The sequence below is a fragment of the Protopterus annectens genome, chromosome 8.part0 (genome assembly GCF_019279795.1).
Source record: "Protopterus annectens isolate FY-2018-M chromosome 8.part0, PAN1.0, whole genome shotgun sequence".
NCBI classification, from domain to species: domain Eukaryota; kingdom Metazoa; phylum Chordata; order Ceratodontiformes; family Protopteridae; genus Protopterus; species Protopterus annectens.
The window spans coordinates 306,321,746-306,344,402 of record NC_056741.1 but is presented as its reverse complement, the minus strand read 5'-3'; the positions used below and the strand labels follow the sequence as shown (position 1 = coordinate 306,344,402).

The 22,657-nt window shown below is 37.8% G+C and overlaps 1 protein-coding gene across 1 annotated transcript in view; it reads right to left on the bottom strand.

The window, feature by feature from the left end:
• The window catches only part of NTRK1 (neurotrophic receptor tyrosine kinase 1), a 921,476-nt gene extending 905,432 nt beyond the window's left edge, over positions 1 to 16,044 (bottom strand). Inside the window, exon 1 of the mRNA XM_044079803.1 lies at positions 15,653 to 16,044. Coding sequence (XP_043935738.1) covers positions 15,653 to 15,861 — 209 coding nt within the window. The 5' untranslated portion in view covers positions 15,862 to 16,044. The remainder of the gene's footprint in view (positions 1 to 15,652) is intronic.
• Positions 16,045 to 22,657: the final 6,613 nt, after the last annotated feature.

Genomic DNA, 22,657 nt, shown 5'->3' with positions numbered 1-22,657 from the left:
TCTCCATCTTATCCTAACTATGTGAAAACAAATGTTCATGTCCTTTATACCTTCTAATAGTTGTCTTGCTTTTATTGACTTAGTTAAAGAGACTGTCCTAGTTTCCTCATATTCCTGGCTACCTGTGACTCCTGACTTTTTCTTTTTTTTCTTTTGCTCCCCGTTATGTATTGTTCAGCTGACCATCAACCTCTTTCTCCTGCAGTTACTCATAATCCTTGTCTCCTACAGTCTGTCTCCTGGGGCACAGCCCATCTCACTGTAGGTGGGTTGGTAAGTGGACAGGGAACCATGGAGCAGACCCATAAGTAAGTAGAGCTGCTGATGCCATGTACATCATCGCACAAACCATCAGTCAACAGCAGTCTTACACTGATGCCATGTATATCATCGCACAAGCCATCAGTCAGCAGCAGTCTTACGCTGAAGCCATGTATATTATCACACAAGCCATCAATCAACAGCAGTCTTACACTGATGCCATGTACATCATTGCACGAGCCATCAGTCAACAGTAGTCCTATGCTGATGCCATGTACATCATTGCATGAGCCATCAGTCAACAGAAGTCCTAAGCTGTAATGCTAGAGTTTTAACTCCACTCTGTCTTTGCTACTATGACAAGATTTCCATCACTGGAGGAGTGCCCAGTTGTAGATAGCTGCCCCTCCCTCCCTCCCTTGTGGAGTGGGCAAACTGGCAAAATGCTATTCCTTCCTGCCACACCCTTGCCAGCTCCTCCGTTGACTGAGATGTCAATCAATCACTGGCTGTTTGGAATCCACCCCTCTAATATACAGTCCCACTTCTTTTTCCACTTTATGTAGACCTTATCCTTCAGTTTTGTTGCTTCTGTGCATTCTTTCTTAGGTCATATTTGCCTGCTACGTCTCTTGGCTGGGCTTTCCTTACCTTGCTTTTTCCTATGTTCTCCCAAATCGCACCTTTTACTCTGTTTCGCATTCATTTCCCCTTATGTGGAACTCCAGGCACCAGCTGTTTTTCCTGCCATTTCCTCCACCCTCCCTAAAATCTACTTCTTTATTTTTTCATATTCTAGTTCATGTATCAGGTCTTCATCCTTCAAAAGTAACAGCGAATCACACTGCTGAATGTTCACTGGTGGCCACTGGAGTGGTCACCACTGCTTTTCGGTCCTCCATACATTCTGCAAGTGTATATGTGATATTTTATCAGTTCTAGTGATGCCCTGAACCAGCTCATCCATAATTTTCATTCATTATCTCTTTCTCAACAGTCCTTCTGGGAAATAATTTCTCCTAATGGTTTCCTTACTGTCCCCTGTCCTTATTCTTTCCTGGTCATCATCATCATCATCATCATCAAATTACTGACACAGGTTGGGTTTGGAGGGTGGTGTCAATCCAACAGATCCCCATATTTTAGATTGCTTGCCAGCTCACTTACTTTTCTGGAGGCCTTTCTCTTCAGAATCTTCTAGACACTGGAATTATGCCACATTTTTCATATATATTATCCCCCCTTCCTTGGCTGGCTACCCTGTATTCACTGAGTGCCTTTTAATCTGCAGTAGCCATGTCTTGGTCAGACATAAGTTGTGAGACCAGTAACCATTTCACCAATAAGTCAAATTGCCATCAGGTGGAAATCTCCCTCAACAGTTAAATAAAACCTACACAGGGGTATTACAACCCTGGTTAGCAGCTGTCCTTCCCTCCTTCCTCTAATGCAGATAACTTAAACATTTTACAACAGCAAAATCATTTTATTTCTGGGATCTGGTGGACTCTTTTCCTTTGAATTTAATCTCAGTCACCTGTGTGAGACTCTTTAAAGATCTACTGTCCTGAAACCCATATAATATATTTCTGTCACTGATCTTTTTTTAATAAATTGAAAATCGACTGCCAATCATTAGCGGACCGGAGTTCCGCTGTGGTGACCCCTAACCGGGAAAAAGCCGAAAGAGAACAACAACTGCTGGGCTATCATTTGCACTTAAATATTGTCTGGAACCAAGATTTTAAGCTCCCAGACCTGGAGTCAGGGAGAGGCGAGGTCATGGAAAAAAGCTGCTGCTTAACGCATGTTCTTATAAGGGTTCAGAAGATCAATTGTGTTATCTGAAAATGAGCAAGCTTTAAGCAAAATAGCTTGCATCTTTATGAATGATGGTTTCCTTCTCAACAGGACACTTACAAATATTTCAAGGTTGATTCCAACCCTTCTAGAATACTTCTGATTCTTAATGAATCTGAGTTTCTACTTTATTGCATTTTTCTGTTAACCATTTGTTAAAGTTACTGGTTCAACACAATATTGGCCAGCAATGATTAGGTACCTAGAGAATCTCACGAAATGTAACAGATTCTATTGCCCGTGATGACCTATCCCCCAAAACACACACACACACACACACACACACACACACACACACACACACACACACACACACACACACACACACACACACATGCACACACATGCACACATGCACATGCACACACACACATACATGCACACACACACACACACACACACATGCACACAAGCATGCACACACACACACACACACACACACACACACACACACACACACACACACACACACACACACAGACATATATACACACACCACTGTGCTACTGATTAGGCTAATGTTGCCCTGATAGACAGTATAGACAGTATTATCCCCTCATGTATGTACTTTTCTTAACAAATGTTTAGAACTAAAGCCCGGCCCTCTAGTACAGACCACCAGGAAATTATGTATGTCCCTTTACCCATCATTTCATGTTCCTAAATAAACATATCTTGTAACTCCATTTTCTTGGAAAATATATTTTCTCCTCCACTAAGTTCTTTGTATCATGTCTTGTGGTTATCAGTTTGAGGAATCATGACATTCTACTTAGATATTATTATTAATGCCCTGCTTTTCAGATGTTTTTTATCCCAAAAAGTAGGAAAATGTGACCACCTTGAAATGTATGGACTTAAGAACAAAGATGAAACTTATGAGGTCAGTAAGTGGCTGTCAGTCGGCAAAGCCTCGTAACCAGCGCAGTGCCATAAGTTTTGGTACCAGTGCCTGTATCATTTTGCAGACATATGCCAGATCTCATGCCACAGCTACTTAACCCATGTTATCCTGTTCACTGATGGCACAAGGACTGCTGCAACAGTCACAGACTTAGGCAAGGGAGCTCAAATAGGTTTGGGTAGAACTTATAAAATATGTAACTAAGCTGCATTGGAGGCTAATATTGAAAAAGTGTGAGGGTCTACACATCATTGATAAAGGTGGTGAAGGTGTAAATGCATTTGGGATTTAGAATCACAATTAGACTGACGAAAACATGAAACAGCGTTGGTAAATATAACCAAATGCTACAGTACATAATTAGGAATCCCACTCAGGGGAAATTGATGCTATTGTGTGACTCTTTAAGAATGACATATGTAGTGCAGCATATGCAATCACTTGTAAGTACCTGGTGTTCTGAAAATGAGCTAAAATTAAGTGCAAAAAAAGTGCAGTGTTGTCATATTTAGTAGACTACCTCTCCTCTCCCCTCGGCAAAAAGTATAGACAATGCCACCCCTCTACAAAATGAAAATGATGTTAGAGACTTTGGAACACAAGTTAATAGTGCCCTCTCTTTCATTCATCATATGACAACAGAGGTAAGCAAATTCTTTCACTTAGTGCAGCTATTTGCCAAGGGAATATCATTCAAATCTAAAGAGGACATTGTTCGATTATATTCATCTTTGATTAGGCCAACTATTGAGTATAACATCCCCTTCTAAATGTACCTCACAAGACACAATAAACAACTAGAAATACTCCAGAGGCTTCAGACTAGAAAGACCATGAGTATAAAGACTAAGAGCTACTGAGAGATGCTTCAAGTACATTTTCTTTATTCAGTATCTTATAGATGCCTGACTGGGGGTATCTATGTCTTACCTTCCATGTCAGTAGAGATTGTATTTTCCTGTAGCCCCTCTATTTCTGCAAATCTAATGGAAATACTAGAGCCAAGGACCTAAATCTTCACCAGCATATAGATAGAATGTGATGAAGAGACAGACTCATCACACACTGCCTTCCCCACCTCCAGAACATAATATTCATGCAGGTTAAGGAGTATTGATACACTATCATCCTTTAAGCAGAACCTAGATGATTGGATGGGTACCCACAAATTTACCCATACATTACTATTAGTAGCATTTGTTTACCATAAGAAGTTTAATGGGGCAACAAGTAATCGCTTTTCAGTCGAGACCTGGGTAGAAAAGCCCCTGATACATTAGCCATAAGTAACAAAAAGGTATTCAAAAACAACAGTTACAGTGACATTTGTTTAAAGTTAATAACATCACCAGGCAATCTTACTTCTAGGAACAGTATGAAAAAGTACAATTATTCAAGGAAATTACATATTGTTCATTTTATTCAGGCATAAAAAATGGAAAAGGAGAGCAATGTGGTATTGACATATATACATACACGCAAACATACACATATGTAGACAGACGAACATATATGTCATATGTATGTTAGGAGAAAGGGTGGAGGAAAGGAGGAGAAAAATTCTATTCACGAAATGAGGAGCAGGAATAGTGCCATGTGTTTTCAAAATATAGCTTGAGTTGTAGTTTAAAGGATACTGTTTTTTCTATCTGTTGACTGTGGCATGGCATGCAGTTCCACAGTCTGGATATAGTGTAGAAGTACAAGGCCTTTCCTGTAGTATTGTGTGATTTAGCAGTGGACGCAAGACATTTGTCAGGTTAGGGTAAAGGCCTATTGGGACAGTACGATTTGAGGGAGTTTTTTAGGGAAGGACATCCATCTTGTTGGTATAACAGGTTGTTGGCAAATGTTAACTGTGTAAAAGTAAGGTGATGTGTCAGTTTTAGCCAAATGAGTTGTTTAATGTTTAAGAATTGAGTGGCATAGCCTTCATAGGGAAGGGAGGGTGCAGCCTGAAGATGGGTACTGGCAACGTGTACATTTTCATGAGATTTAATTGCCTTGAAATTCCTAGGACTCCTATGAATCCATAGCAGGACCTATGTACCAAGTGACTTCTTCATTAGTGCAGTTCAGTAAAGTTTGTTTGTGAATGTACATCATGTCTAACACAAATTCCTTTAAATCATCTTAACTATATGCATGCTTCACTGTAATCATATACATTGTGTGGAACACATAGCCTTATACTAGAAACTGTATGATGTAAAAGTCACATTAAGCTGGGGAAGCACTACCAAACTTGCAATGGAAATCAACTGGCTGTATTATGAGGAATTGCCCAGAGTACTAGGAATGTACTAGAAAGGGACTATGTGATCTGTCATGCATACTACAATCTTTGGAGGCAATTATTTGCTGCTTTGATGCTCACTTTGTTTGGTAAATGTAGCTTTACTAATCATCACTATGTCAGCCTTCAGTTTCATAAAAGTCTTTCTGTTGTTCAATGCTTTCCCTTAGAACAGTAGGTGATAGGGATGCCACCTTTTCAAATGGCCAAAGTGGGACATTTTTGGTACAAACGTCAGATTTTGCAGGTTGAAACATACCCACAGCCAGTACAAAGGACAGAACCTCACTGTTTTGCCTAAATAAAAGTTTATTCTTGTAGCATTTTAGTTGCTTATTCTGTTACTTATAACATTTAGGTGTTTCAGATACAGAATAACTGTTTTATGCAACTATTACATAAAATATAGGAAATAATTTTGTCCTAAAATCTCAGGATATCTGCCATTTTTACAATTTTTTTGCAGGACACAACTGCCCAAAGAGGGACTGTCCCTCGTAAAGTGGGACAGGTGGTAGGTGAACATTTTGGTATATCCCTTTGCAATTCATTGCACATTTCCTGAATTTTCTAATACCATTGCTTTTGATATATTACTACATCAGCATAACACAGCCATGTGTGAGTCTTCTATCTCTGCCTACAGCTGTTAGTATTCTACTTATTACCTATCAGATTATTCACTATCCCTCAGTGTTAGCAATTTCATCCCATGTCTATCACTTCCTTCCAGTATTTAATCTCTTTTTTATTATTATTTTTCATGCATCTGCAGTTTATTAACTGACCAGGGTCTGCAATGATTCTTGAATTAATCATGACCCACAAAACCAGTAAAATGCTTTTGTTTCCAGGGTCTTTCAAATCCTGTAATACACATGCATTAATTTACTAATCATGTGCTAATTACATAGTAAGCAATTATCTGCACTGAACTGCAAGAACTATTTTCTACTAAAGCATTTTTTGTTTAGAACTGGTTGCCGTTGACTAGCTAATGATACACCAGTCACTATTTTAAATTAATGGTATGTTAATTTTTGATAATTACATGGCATTTTTATTATTTTACTTCTCATATTTGTACTGTAGCAGTGTTTGTTCGAGATTTTTTCAAGCTATAGTGTGACATTGGTGCTTCTGATCACTGAAGGTTCTTTATTCTGCTGTAACAGGATTGTATCTTATCGGAATACTGACATATCTCAGCTTGCAGTTGGTAACCCCTCTTTTGTTTGCTCTGCCACCTTTGCTTGTTGAGTCTGAAAATGGTCCATCTGGATCAGCATTGTAATCTAATTGTGGGATGAAATGAAATAACATGACTAAATAAATAAATAAATAAAACATATGTACAGGTGCCATTTTCCATATATTCAAGACTGACCTTAGGCAGAGATGGCTTCAAACTTTCCACATGCTTGCAGAACTAACTATTACTAGATATTTATAGGGTTTAACATTTTTTCATGTTCTTTTTATCATAAGAGAAATAACACAGAAAAACCTTCACCTAGAGAAACAGAAAACAATGCATATGCTTCACTTTCATTTGTACTTAGCCATGCCTAAATTATTATTTTTCTTTTTCAAATCTGCATTATTAAAACAGAATATTTTTTCCAAAACATTTAGTTGCCTAGGTGGCTCTGTTCTGGCCCTACTTAACTATCAAACTCAAGAAAACAACCCAGCACTAACACTGAGTACTAACATTATTGTAACACATTTGCTTACAAGTAAAAGTGGTGATCAAAGGGTTGTCATTATTTCTTAGCTGTGTAATCAGTCTGTTGTAGCTGGTGGTAATGCTCTGTATGGCTTCTGTGATATAAATAAAGTTATTTCTCAAGTCGCCATTTCACCCATTTCAAGCCTTATACTAAACTACTGTTGTAGAATTTATCCTAGCATGATTCATAGCTGAAAAGTGCATAAAAATGGAAGCAAACTGTGTTTACAGTGCACCTTTTGTAAAGAATAGTACATACAAATAAAATTATAAATGATGCAACAATCATGTTGTGCAAAATATAAAGAAAGCACCTTATGTTATTTGCTTAGATTCAGAACTGATTTCTCAGGTCTTCCTTTAACATTAAAAACAAATGTTTTAATTTCTGTGTTTCAAAAAAGTGCTGAATTACAGTGGATGAGTCGTGTGCGCTAGTAGAATTCCATCACAAATTGTAACAGTGGTATTTTTCATTGATCACATGACTGCATTGATAGGTTTGACTATTTCATTGTAACTGTTTCGTGGTTTAAACCAGTCTCAAGAAGTTCTAAAAATGCAAAGAATAATGTTGCTATTTCTACTCTCTTAGTTTTTTATAATGTGTGTATGTGTCTATGCATATATCTATATATAGACATATACATATTTTGTAATATATATATATATATATATATATATATATATATATATATATATATAGGGAGAGAGAGAGAGAGAGAGAGATCTATATCTATAGCTCTCTCTCTCTATATATATATATATATATATATATATATATATATATATATATGTGCACACATATATATAGATATAGACATAGATATATTTAAATATATTACATGAAGTGCCCTTGTTGATACACATACATTCTGTAAATTCATAGCTTGGTACAAGTGTCCTTTGTGTTCTTCATTTCACATATTTCCTCACTTTTGCAAATGGAGTGAAATACATATATGTGCAAACCATGCAAAAATACAATTTTAGCTGATGCAATGTGATTAGTGATCTCATTTACAGAAACATAGCCCTCTGAACGCTTTTACGATCAAGGATAAAAAAACAGTTCAGCTGGTTGAACAAACTAAAAGAGAGTTAATATTTTATTTCTGTGATTATTTCACCAGTTTAGTCATTTATTTAAGACATGCTCATTGTCTAAATTAAAACAGTTATAGCATGTATTAGCAACACTCAAACTATGCTTGGAATACTAGTTCAATCTTACAGTCTAGAAAAATAACATTTAAATATGGATTAAAACAAAAGGTCATAATTTTTTAAACAACTGTCTGGCTCAGGCTTGCTCCTTCCTTATGAAACTCAGTTGAGACTTTACTTAATATTTCATAGTTTAAATATTTAACATTTTGGACCCATTGAATATCTTGTTGACCACGTGATATTCAAGATAAACAAAATGCTGTTCTGATGCTAAAATTTCTTCATGTCATTTACTCCAGATGTCAAAATACCAAATACATTTTTTTTATTCGGTTCCTTATCCTGGGAGCTGACCATTTCTCCTATTTTCTCTTAATCTTTTTGTCCAGCATAATGTCCCCAGAAGATTGGCTGCCATGTCTACAATGCCTTGGCAAAGTGGGAAGAGAATATAGCATATCCATGGGCAAGGCAGAACAAAACACGCTGCCTGCAGGATAACATATGCTACTGATTAGATGGCTTTTGTCATGAGGCTTATCCAGTCCTCATGTATGGGTTACATGCTAGGTGGGTGTTCAGTGGTGCAGCGAAATAGCGATCCCCACCAATGCTGTGATATGCCTCTCAGTGTCCACTCCCCTGCTGCAATAGTTGATACTCCCCACATCTCTGATATCACTCCATGGTAACATGACCTAAGAAAACTACACTTTCCCCACACAATCTAACTTCTTAAAGAGGTGAAGAGACATTGCTTCATCACTCTTCTTTCCACTGTAATTGGGTCCCCCACTGCCCTATGCAGCTAGTTGACCTTGGGTTCTCTGGGCTTCATCTTCTATGCTACACTGATGACCTAATGAGAAGGGCATATTAAAGGATCACTTAGGTCAAAGGCTTCTTTTGGTTGGTAACGCATCATCTGAATAACTGTATGGCTTGAAAATTCTGTCACACAGAATCCGTAAGTTCATCCTGGTGTGAACTGACTTCCAACAAAGGATCTAACCAGCTGACTGATATTAGAGTATTCTTTCTTCTAGATCCATGTGTAGTTATATTTATAGCCTGTGATGCTTTTCCTTGTGGCTATGCATTTACATTTACAGGTTTACTTGAATTATTGCATTCATATATAAATTGTTTTAGTCTATTCAATGAGTATTTGCAATGACTACAGTTAGGATTTAGTATAATGCTGCATTTCTGTCATTTGTGTATTATATATTATTGCATACCCTATATGTATGCATGTATGTATGTATACATATATGTGTGTCCATGTGTGTATAGCTATAACTATATCTATCTATCTATCTATCTATCTATCTATCTATCTATCTATCTATATAGAATAACTCATGTGAGTGTATGCAGTATTTTCCTGTTGTGCCTGATTTGGCCAGGTAAAGGTCTGACATTATTTTGTGTCCAATGTTTTAAGATGTAAAGGTTACAAAACTATCCACCATTTATTTACTCATGTATTTATACAATCAGAAAAAATAGTTATTCACTGTGGTCTCAAATAAATGTTGCAATAATTCTGCAAGGGCCCCATAACTGCTAAAGTCTGGTGAGCATGATTTCTTTCATATGGACTCTAAAATAAAAATGCTTTGCAAGTATGGTAGGGACTGCACTGACCTAAAAATCTTACAGGAAGAAAACATACTGCCATTTTAAGGTCAGGTGCAGTTTGTGAATGCTTTATATAGACTTGCATAACCCAAGCCCTTAATAACTGTGCACTGAACTCTGCTAAGCCTAAGTTTGCAGATTTTCCCATTTCTAGAATGAACTCATCTTTGTAGTCATTTGGTTCCAGCTCCGTCAAGTATAGTTATGTTTTTCCTCATCTTGATTTGCAAAGTACTGGCACGAACTTACCATCTGCTTCATATATTCACATACTGTAAAGATTTTCAGAGCAATAAATTACTAATTTCTCATGTGTTACGTAGTCACAGGAGTATCATGGACAGAGCTGACCATTCCTGTCTATTACTAAGTTACATTTTCCATTACCTGTGGCACAGCGGATAGTGTTGTTATCTCATATCAAGATGTGTTCCCTGGCTCAGTACCTGGCTAGGGTACCTTCTGTGGAGGATCTGCATGCCCTCCCTGTGTTTGCATTGGATGTCTCCAAGTGCTCTGGTTTCCTTCCATACTCCAAAGAAACACAAAAGGCTGATTGGGCACTCTAAACTGGCCATAGGTGTGAGTGTGTGCATGTGAGTGGCATGGAAGAACAAGTGCAGCAGCGTTAGCCACCTGGCAGAGTGAAATGTGTCTGTAGATGACTGTCACTGTTGATGTGACAATCCAACCCCATGTGGAGAAATGGGCGAAAGGGGTTTATGGATGGATGGATTTTCCATCACGTCTTTCTGCCCCTCACATGGTCAACATAATTGTGAATAAATTTATGTTTTAAAGTATTATGAAGGATTTCACTGCATGCCTCTTTTCTTGATTTTATTTATTCTACTGCAGTTTGGAAACCATAATGGGTCTTTGACATATCCAATATACTACTTTTTATTCTCACTGTGCTTCTGAAACCATAACAATTACGTGTTGCACCTTTTCGCAGCTTGCCTTATTTGCAGCTGATTTCACAATGTAAGAAACCTTAGCTAGCTTCTTCAACTTTGGTCTATGCATGTACTGCTGCATAAGTTCTTTTATGACAGTTCAGCTACACAGTAAATAATTTTCTCATTTAATGTCATTGTATCTCATTTAAGATTATTTTATGCATATGTGACTGTACACTATATTTGCAATACATACTTCATAAATCAATGCAGTGTTATGCTAGTAATGTCTGTGTTTTGGCCTGGGCAATTGGAAAAATGGGTTCTTTATTGGTCAGTCCATTTTCCCAGTTATCAAATAGTAGACAAATGTCATTTCACCAATGAATCTTCTGACAGACCATGAAGCAATCTACAAAAGCAAATATTCTCAAATGATCAGACTAACATTTCTGGGGAGTTCAGGGTCTGTTTCATGGTAGACTCAAGAAAGTCACACTGTGCTGTGCTTTGTCATGAAAATGTTAACTATTTGGTATTTTCTTTAATATGGGACATGGTTAAATGCAGAGGTATAACAGTAACAGTCAATGATGTACAAAACCAAGTCTTATTTCCAGTGTGTATGTGTGGGTGTTTGTGTGTGTGTGTGTGTGTGTGTGTGTGTGTGTGTGTGTGTGTGTGTGTGTGTGTCTCTATGTGCGTGTGTGTGTGTGTGTGTGTGTGTGTGTGTGTGTGTGTGTGTGTGCGTGTGTGCGTGTGTGCGTGTGTGTGTGTGTGTGTGTGTGTGTGTGTGTGCATGTGTGAGAGACCATGTTCATGTGTGTTTGCACGAAGTGGATGTTGTTACCATGGGGAGCCCCATGACATCTATAGGAGGCACACAGAGTTTTTTGTAGTCTGATAGAGGCTCAATCTGATAGACTTTGAGAAACTATCTGCAAGAGTAAGAAAGTGAATGTATTCTTGCAGGTAAGGAGCAATTATGGCAAGTTATAACACTCTGCTGAATATTACTATAAATGCCCACACATTTTGTACCAGGAAATATGGCAAATAATGTCAGGTGTATGTTATATGAGACTTTTTTAGAACCTTGATGCTGTTATCTCATAACTTCCTATCTGAAATAAAGAACTTGAAATATGAGTTAACATCGACTTAAGAGTGGCCTATTTCTTCTTAATAAGACACATTTGAGAGTATTCAACATTATAGCATTACCTTGGGTAATTTAATGGCATACATAAAACCCAAATTCCTGCAATAGGAAGGAACTCATATGAGCAGCTTCATCTTTGGGTTTGGCAGCATACAAGAGTAAGGCTATGAGTTGTTGATATACTGTTTTCCTTACTCCAGGATTTGTTTCTCTTACCTTCTGTTTGCTTATTGTGTGACTCTGAGTAAATCAGTTAACATGAAAGTGATCTGTGAAAATTCATAGGTAAATACTCGGCTATCATTCTGCAAACTGTTAATATTCTAGCCAATAACCAGAGGTCAGAATTAGACCCTGTACCTTATATTCATGAGATAAAGATGTTATTATTCTAGTCAATAACCAGGGGTCAGAATCAAACCCTGTACGTTATATTCATGAGATAAAGATGTTAACCATTATACAACCCCTCCCCATAGGTAATTTCAAGGCTAAAGACCCCATGAGACCTTTTTAAGCCTAGACATGCTTTCCAAAGGTGAGAGTCAAACGTTTTACTATATATCTATAAGGCAAACATCTTAACCAGTATGCCAGCCTCTAACTCCAAATACAACTGGTAAATCAGACTTGATTCATGAATGATTTCCTGGACAGCATGCCTAGTAACTACCAAATTTAAAGGAGACTTGTAATACAAGGTTGCACAAGAGCCTTATCACATAGCCCTATAACCCTAGCCTGCTTTCCTATATTTGAGTTTGAGTTAAAACATGAAACAAGATTTAGTCCTTCACTGGGAGTAGGATTTACCCATGTAAATTATTTTTAAACAGCAATTCATTTGAGCATGTGCATGGAAATGATCCCCAAAATAATACGAGAGCTGCTGTGAATCAGTTTGCAGTTGCCCAAATCATTATCTGACATTGCCATTAGTTACAACCATTGTACTGTTTAGTTCAAGAACAACTATCATCTCTTAACTAGTTCAGAGTAAAATGTGTACTTCTTATTGAGAAGATGATTCAGCAAGTAAAGTTGTTGTTAGTATAGTCTGTTTCCATGGTTCCATGTTACTATCCAAGCTGAATCCAATTGACATCACCATTACCAAACTATCAAATTCTTCTCAGCCTTATCTCTAGAGTCAATATGTCATAGAATTTGAGACAACGGACTTACTTCTAGCCTATTTACCCTAAGCACAAATTAAAGAAATTCCAACCTAAGTAAATTTTCCATAGGGTAACCACCAAGAAACTGTGTTTGTATGCGGCACCATTAGCTCCTTCACTATTCCAGAAAATTATCTTCTAACCTTGCAACTGACACGCTAAGCAAAATGGAATATCAACCTGCAGCCATACTTAACGTCGGATCTTCAAAAACTCAAGAAAAGTTGTTTTCATAAGGTACTAGCATTAAACTTTGTAAATGTAGAGTTTATTTATTTTATTTTATGTTATGTTGTTTTATTTTATTTATTATTTGTTTACCAAGTAAGTGAGTTGGTCCATTGATCCTTTCAGCCATGACACAGGTTCAAAGAAGAGCACAATAACATTTGAACACAGTTAATAAACATGAGAACAGCAACAAAAACTGAGTTGAATGCATATACAGCTGAATTAGAAAGAATCCTAGAAACAATTAAGCATGAGAGATATGCATGTGTACTATTGAATGACACACATCAGACGTGGATTAAATCATACCCATCAGGCATGAATACAGGAGACATAACTATGTTTCATACAGGAAGATGAATTTGTTACACAGAATTAACCATTGCAAGAGAGTTAGTTAAATGCAGAATCAATGGCTGGCTGTGAAACTACAAAGCACAATCCCTCACAAGGGTGAAACAGTCTTAATCACCTACTATTAAACAGCAATCGCACTTTTAACTATAATCACACTTTTACCTATAAAGTGCTTTCCTTGTTGGCCAGCTGCAACTTTTAGCTGTGTTGTTATCTCAAAAGAATGACCCGACTGAAATAAAGAGCTTAATGGATGACATCATACTGAATTCAAAGTGGTTTGTTTCATCCTTAAAATAAGGGCATCTGGGCATTCCTGGGCTTGGCTTTGCCTAATACTTCAGATTATCCAAGTGGTCCATCCTGACATAATAAATGTACCATATACACAACATAACGTATTGCTTAAATGGCCACTTGTTATCTCCTTCATGAATATGTTGCTGTATCAAATTACTAGTAACATAAACAAAACTAGATTTAGCCCAAGCTTGTTTTAGCGCTGTCGCTCACTGCAAAACTGAAACGGATCTCTGACTTCAAATCCCACTTTCCCCTGCTCACACCTCATTCCATTCACTCTGTGGTGCAACCTGGAACAAACTGCCTACTTTTCTTGCTAAAGGCAGTACTACCATGTGAGTGCATTTTAAGTTACAGTCTGCACGTTTTTAGTGCTGCAGTTCTGAAATAGAAATTTTCCAAATGAGGCATGACTGTTCATATGAATATTCAGAAAAAATGATACAATAAATTCATGCAGACATAAAAACAATGTGAGATGGCGCAGTTCATATGTAAGTTACCATAACTGTAGTCAATTCACACTCACAACTTACAGCTCTCCCACTACTAACTGGTATAAAAATATCTCACTTAAATGCACACCCAATACTACCCCCATCAGAGAAGTTTATCAGATATGAAGCATTAATATCTATTGTTTCCCCAAATCAGAACATATCACACCTGAGTTCTGCTTATAGCTCATATCAAACCTGATAACAGGCTGAACTCTTCAGCTCCCAGTTCTGGGTATGATATGTTACATCCATTTCTGTTAATTCATCCTGCTTCAAACCAGGTGAAGCAAGAGAAAAATAACAATCCTTGCCAAGGCACAACATATGCAACTGATCTCATTACCACTGTCTATGACCTTCAAATAGAGGAGCTGCATTGTTTACTCAAGTTCAAGTACTTCTAGACATGAGATATCTTTTTCTCTGTATAAATCTAAATCCACCTGGGTACTATAAGTACATCTTCTGTCCCTTAGTTGTAACATTGTTTCACTACCAAGATAACCCATAGTCACCTGCCTTTTTTGTATAGCATCAGCACCATATTCTGTGGACACATTCCTATCTCCCCTTCTAACTCTTGTCATCAAGATCTGTTCATTCCTACTCTACCTACATCATAAAAAACACTGATTAATTTTGTTATATTTACAGTTATCATCTGCCACAAAAGGAAAAAGAAAACAATCTAGCTAGGTTTGTTTGCCTGCATGTCCAATCCAAACTTTCTGTACTGAGGAATAAAAAAAATTGGATGAGCACATTGCATAACTGATGAAAATAAGATGTAAAACTCACTAATGTTATTTTAATTGCATTATTAATCAAGACCCTGCTCCTTGTTTGTAATGCTAAACTGCCCCATAATTACTTTGTGACAGATTTAGTGTATGTTTCAATGTCTCAGTCTAACAGCTATTTCAGCATTTTTATGTTCACCTTTTTGATCTTTCTGACTAATCCTCAAAGTAAGTGTAAGGTCAGTCTATGGCTGCACACTATGTTATTGCATACGACTTTTTCATCTATAACTGTATTCCCTGACAATCATTTCTGAAACCCCCAGTCAGTGTCTTATCCTGTGTCTTCATAGTCTAAAATTCACGCAGACAGTGTACATCTGTGTTAAAATAAGCAGTGAAAACTACTTACATTTCAGTAATATTGGCCATCTGTAGCAAGTCCAAACGGGGTACGGTGCTGATAGTGTTTGGTTCCAAGCACTGTATCATTGTACTTGTACACCTGCAAGGTTCCGGACAGGGAGCTGTCATAGTACGTTCAGTTGTAAAACAGAAAAGCAAGTAGAAGTGAAGCCAGGAGAAGACACCGCCAAAACGCATCCTAGCCAGGTTCTGCATATTTACTTGGGATCGGGTACTGCCACAAACAAAATCATATCATGACCACTAGAAGATGTACTCTGATAGGAAACTGTACCTCCATCAATAAGGCGTTAGGTATAGTGCTCCTCTCTTGTCTGATTTCATCTTTCTCTCTCTTTCCCTTTCTCTCTCTCTCTCTCTCTCCCTCTGCACTTTACCTCAGGCAGTCCTAATGGGAGGGCAGTTCTGTGGCTAAAAGGCAACTGTCTTCATCATTAAAGGGATAGAGAGCATTCCCACAGGGGATAGTTCTGGGCAGGACAAACACACTGCATATGTATGTGTTACATGAGACAATGGAGCACTTAAAGCTAATATGCAATACACAAGCAAGAAAGAGCTGACCGACTGCTAAGCAACACAATTACCAACTATTTGGGGAATGATAGCTCTGTTTATTCTCAGAAAATTGTAGTGCAGGCACATATACTTACAGATTTCTTAAAGTAGAGAAGCTTTTATATTCTTATAAAAATTAAGGAACTGACAACAAGAAACGTCTCTGAAAACAATTCTTCCTCATCTACCTAATATAATATACTACAGCAGCAAAACCATATAGACAAATACCACTTAGGCTTGCAACATGCACATTTGACATTTCTACTGGTGAGAATTAAAAAAAAAATGCAAAAAAGCAGACCAGATAGCCGTGATAATAACTTTTTGTTTATTATCAGTCTGGGCTAGAAGATGGCTCATTGCTAGGGGTCTTGGCTTTTGATTAATTTATTAATTTAGTCATGGCAAACAAATTAGAAACCACCAGTAAGTGGGACTGGTGGGCTTTGGGCTTTATCATTTTTTTTTTTATGTTATTGAGAAAGATACAATGCAGACAGATTCATAACAGGCTTCTCTAGTATGGTGAAAAACTGTGGGACTGACAGCATAGAATGAGCAATTATTATTACTAATACAAGGAAGTATACAGCCCTCCCACCAAGTATACATTTATGATAGCAAAAAAATGAGTATGGGAATACAGAGGCATGGAATGGCATATTTTTTTACTCATTAAGGTAGGTACTTATACAACTGAATTATTGTTTTGTGCTAGACTGTAATGCCTTTATTGTTACTGAAAAGAGAAAAGTGAAAGGTGTTCACCTCTCATGAAGATGAAAAGAGAGGTGCTGAACTCTGTATTGTTCAAACATTTCCTTTGATAAAATTGTTTTTCAGTGGTTTCATGGACCAGATCTTTGGCATCTTTCTTCCAGAAGGGATTATGACTTATGTAAATAACTATTACTTAGAAAGAAAATTGAACGTAAAATAAAAAAGCAGTTAAGATATCTGTTCAGAGCAGATATATTAATCTCCCTCATATACTGACCTATGTAGTTAATTTAGTAGAAGACATAAGGTACCGCGGTGCATTTTAAATCTTACAATTAAATATTAGTCAGTGGTTTGACTGCTAATACAACCATCCAAGTGACTTTAAGGACAAATTGACCTATACAGGAAAGACTTCTGCCAGATTCAGTATAGATATTTAGTGCTAGTTTAGGGCTACTGAAGACCAGTTTCATAATTAAGTACATTCTGATGGTCAGAAATAAGTATATTTTTCTGATCAGTGATGAATTAAAACATTCTGTACTTTTTGTTTCACTTTTCCAGCTATTTATAAATGGCATTTTTTATTATCAACTAAGAGATAAAGGGGGCCTCCTAACTGGAAAACCCCAGGCAAAGATGCCGTACCTAACTTCTGGTTAAAAGTATTAACATCTTTGCACAAGGATTTAGCCATGAATAAGAACTATTTATATGCACACCCTGAACAGACACCAACCTGGCTAACAACAGGAAAAACAATGCTCCTACGTAAGAGTGACCCTGTAAGCTACCCTAAAAATTATAAACCAATAACTTGCCTTCCAACCACTTATAAACTATACAGAGGAATTGATGCTGACAGATTTTATAGCCATTTAGAAGAAAACTCAATCATGGCAATAAAACAAAAAGGCAATAAAAGAAAGTCATATGGAACAAAGGATCATCTATTGCTAAATAAAGCCATAATGGAGAACTGTAAAAGGTGAAGAATCTAAGTATGGCATGTATTAACTACAAAAAAGCATTTGATAGTATCCCACATTCATAGATAAAAGAGTGCTTAAAAATGTATAAGATACACCCTACACTGATCGACTACATTACAGTGACCACGAAACAGTGGCAGACCACTTTGCAGTGAAGCCATGGTAAGGGACAAATTATTATTCCAGGGATAAAAATCCAAAGGGGGGTATTCCAGGGTGACTCCCTGTCACCTCTGTGATTCTGTCTTGCCCTTAACCCTTTAAGCTGCCTACTTAACAGATTAGGCCATGGCTATAATTTGGCTCCTAGAAAACAACAAAGTGTAAAGACCACTCATCTTCTCTTTGTTGATAATTTAATACTGTCTAGCTCATCAGAAAAGGAGCTGAAAGCACAACTGCAAGTATTCAAAACTTTTCCAGATGATATAAGAATGCCATTTGGCCTTGATAAATGTGCAAAAGCAACCTTTAAAGCAGGAAAACTGCAGCACCAAGAAAACATCAGTTTGGGACAAGAATGTGATATAAAAGAACTTGAGCAAGATGGAGTGTATAACTATTTGGGAATTGATGAAGGATCAACAATAAAACATGAACAAATGTGAATAAAACTTAGCAAGGAATATTTCAGAAAACTTAAATCAATCCTGAAAACAGCGTTGAAATCTAGGAACAAAATGCAAGCTCTAAACCAAATTGCTCTTCCTGTCCTAACTTACAGTTCTGGAGTGATTGACTGGCCTCAAAATATAATGGATAGATTAGACAGGAAAACAAGAAGGATGCTTCATGCTCACAAAATGATTTATAAAAATCAGTGTATGCCAAGATTATATATTACCCATTTTAAAGGAGGTATGGGCCTCCTCGAAAGTGATTACTTGTATAGATCTGCAATTGTGGGACTGAACACATATCTGCTGACCTCACAAGACACAAATGTAGTGAAAGTTTTTAAACATGAGAATAAATCTAAGATGAAATCCCTGTTTAGTCCAGCAGAAGTATATCGGCATTAAGCAGGAATGGAAATCAAACCAGAAATATATAAAAATCAGATGGCAACTGAATGTGCCACAAAACAAACAAAAGAATATAAGGGAAAGGATCAGATGAGAATACAAGAAATGTGGAAAATGCATAAATATAGTTGTAAGTATAGAAAACTTCTGGAAGAACCTGATATTGATCAGGATCAAATGCATGAATGGTTAAGGAGAGGCAAATTCAAAGCAAAAGAGGAACAGATAATATTGTCGGCCCAAGATAGTGGGCTATGTACACATTGGTTTACAAAGTCCATTGAACATGTGGGAGAAACAGACAAATGTAGGTTTTGTAAAACAGAATTGGAAACAGTCACACACCTCATTGCTGGTTGTGACATACTAATGACAGAAGTACTGTATACTGAAAGGCACAATAATGTGGCAAGACTGTCACACTGCGGATTGTGCAAACATTATGGTATTGAAGACTGCGGATTGTGCAAACATTATGGTATTGAAGACTGCGGATTGTGCAAACATTATGGTATTGAAGACTGCGGATTGTGCAAACATTATGGTATTGAAGACTGCGGATTGTGCAAACATTATGGTATTGAAGACTGCGGATTGTGCAAACATTATGGTATTGAAGACTGCGGATTGTGCAAACATTATGGTACTGAAGACTGGGGATTGTGCAAACATTATGGTACTGAAGACTGGGGATTGTGCAAACATTATGGTATTGAAGTGGCTGAAAAACACTGGAAACGAACCAAAAAGCATCATAGAAAATGATGAAGTCTACATCACATGGGATCACCTATTACTAACACTTCAACAGATATATGTGAGAAAACCAGATATAGTGGCCAATGAAAAGAAGAAAGATAAAAGTAACACTGATCATTGAAATCACTACATTCAGTGACTACAGTGCCTTGCATAATGAGAGGCAGAAAGTAATAAAATATCAAGATTTGCATGCAGAAACAAGAGCAATGTGGAAGAAAGAAACCCACACAGTTTTAACAGCAGTAGGAGTAACAGGTGTTATAAAAATAATCTGCAATCATATTTAGATATGTTACCAATACTTATAACTCCATACGAATCGCAAAAGGAGTCATTACTGGGCACATTGTGGGTGCTGTGAAGAGCACGTTTGGCTGACATTAAAGATTGAAACAATACTAATTTCATGAACTTGAATCGTACTTTGACTTAGGAATGGGGTCCATTCCCGTCATGGTATTAGAAACCCAAAAGATTTGGAGAAAATGAAAAAGGGTGCCCTGCTTTTACTTTGTTATGCAGAATTCACTGTGATGCATTGCATCTGAATGGTCAGTTAAGTACAGGTTAAGAACCAATGGAAGTTGCCATATTTTTGGTACTAAGACCAACCAAAATGATATACTAGTTTTAAGAAGGTAGGAAAAGCTAGGAAAGGAAGAGTAAGAGATTCTTGCACCTTGATGAAAAAAGATTCTGCCTGTCTTGATACCAAGTTGGAAACTGAAATGTGCCTTTAAGACTGGATACAATAGCCCTCTCACCATGTCTTCTATACTGAAAAGACTATCCCCGGGATTCATGAAGCTTGTGCCAGGTGTAGGCATAGTGTCGGCGATCTAACACCAAATATGGCCGCCGAGCGATTCAGGTACGAACTGTTTCCACGTGAACTACCTGCGTACGCTACGCCCGCACAGCTCCCGGTGCCTGTATGCTAATCACCCCATGTGCAGCAGTGTAGCATGCAAATGAAGGTATATAGCAATTCAGGAAGTGGTGCAAGTGTAGTGTAAGCATGCAGAAATGTAAACCGAAAAAAATGGTTTACATTTTGCAAACATAAAATCGGAGTCATGACAGCAGACCAAACACATGTATTGTACTGTTAGTATATGCTAATGGCTAAATATATAATAATTGGCATAAAGCAACATGCACAAAATATGAATAAGAATATTTAATATTATGCCCACACTAATGCGAAGTTAAAGTGCAGAGCATTAGCGTACAAAGGGGATCGCAAGGAATATATAAAAATATAGAATAAAACTGCAATGAAACACATATCACGATTTCCCCATAACAGTCAATGGCAGGCATGCTACACCATACTCATGGCGCAAGGGTTGCTAAGTGACAGTGAAAGTGTTATGCACAGTAGCTAGGAATTAGTAAGTAATGCCATGCAAATGAGAGGAGTAATAGTAAATCGCAGATTTCCCACTGGTGTAAGGATGCACAAAACAGCGTAGCGTTAGAACACCGAGGTGAGCCCTTGAGATAAAAATGGCATCAAGAGAGGGGTGTGTTGCCATTGCTGTAAGCACATTGGAGGATTGCTAAACTGGTCTGCCCCTAGCTAGGCAAAGCTGCAGGATAGGGGTGTGCTGAATTGCCCATAGATATGCTTAGTGGAGAATATACAAGGTAACCGAATATGCATGTGAACAGAGATGAAAATGCACGTAAACCCAGTAAACGGGTATGCACGTCACGCATTGCAGCTGAAACAGGAAAGATATAGGAAAGAAATAAGGAAATGCTGCAGCAGTGAAATTGGAGTACAAATGGCTAATTAACACCTAGGAGCCTACAGTGGGCCATTGACAACAGCTAACAAGGCTGCAAGCAGCTGCCTGCAGAACAGAGAAGGGGAGGGGCTGTACTGCAATGAAAACAGCAAAGTATCAAAGCAGAACTAAGGCAATATTTATTTATTTATTTTATTTATTTTACATTTGTTTACTGGGATAGTCCGACTGGATACATGTCCATTTTCAGTGGCGGCCCGGGTAAGTATATGAAGTATATCAGCTACAAGGCACAATTCGCCATGACTGAGTAGGGAAAGTACAAAACAAGAATGATGGCAGGTGGATGCATGCCTGATAATGGGAGGGGATCCAAGTCTAAAAGTGAATTAAAGGGCAACAGAGTAATCAAGGCAGGCAAGTAGATCTACACAGTAAAGGCCCCACACTTGCAATACTCATTGCAAAACCAATAAGTAAAACACGCAGCAGCTGGAATAGTTCATACACACCCACTTACATCAGCAGCATCCATAGCACAATACTATAAAGTTTGAAAGCACCTCACACACATTTGTGTATTCCCATACACTCTGCACCAGTGGTGTATACATATGGGGAACTTTTATTATGTACATGTTAGGGGCTGCCATAGCTTTGATCCATCAGCATGTGTTGGAGACTGAAGGTGGTGTGGAGGATGATGCACACGACCACCGCAGGCACCAGAGGAGGAGGAGCGTGTTCAGACACAGGCTAACCTACCAAGGGCTACATGATCTGGACATAGTAGAGCATTACAGGGTGGACAGGGATATCCTACAGCAACTTGGGGAGCTGTGCTGGCCATGCCTCACAGCCAGAACAAACAGAGGGAACCCATCCCAGTCGATATGAAGGTATGTGTAAGCCTGAGAATACTAGCTACAGGTACCTTTCAAAGACCAACTGGGGATATCATGGGGATCTCACAGGCATCAGAATCCAGGGTACTACACCAGTTCCTGGATGCCATGTTACCACATGCCAATGAGTACATATACTTCCCCCAAATGCAGGAGGAGTTGGCCAGCAATATGCATCTCTTCCACCGTGTGGCAGAATATCCAGAGGTACTGGGTGCAATAGACTGCACGCATATACATATCAAGTCACCACCTGGTGAGCAGGGAAG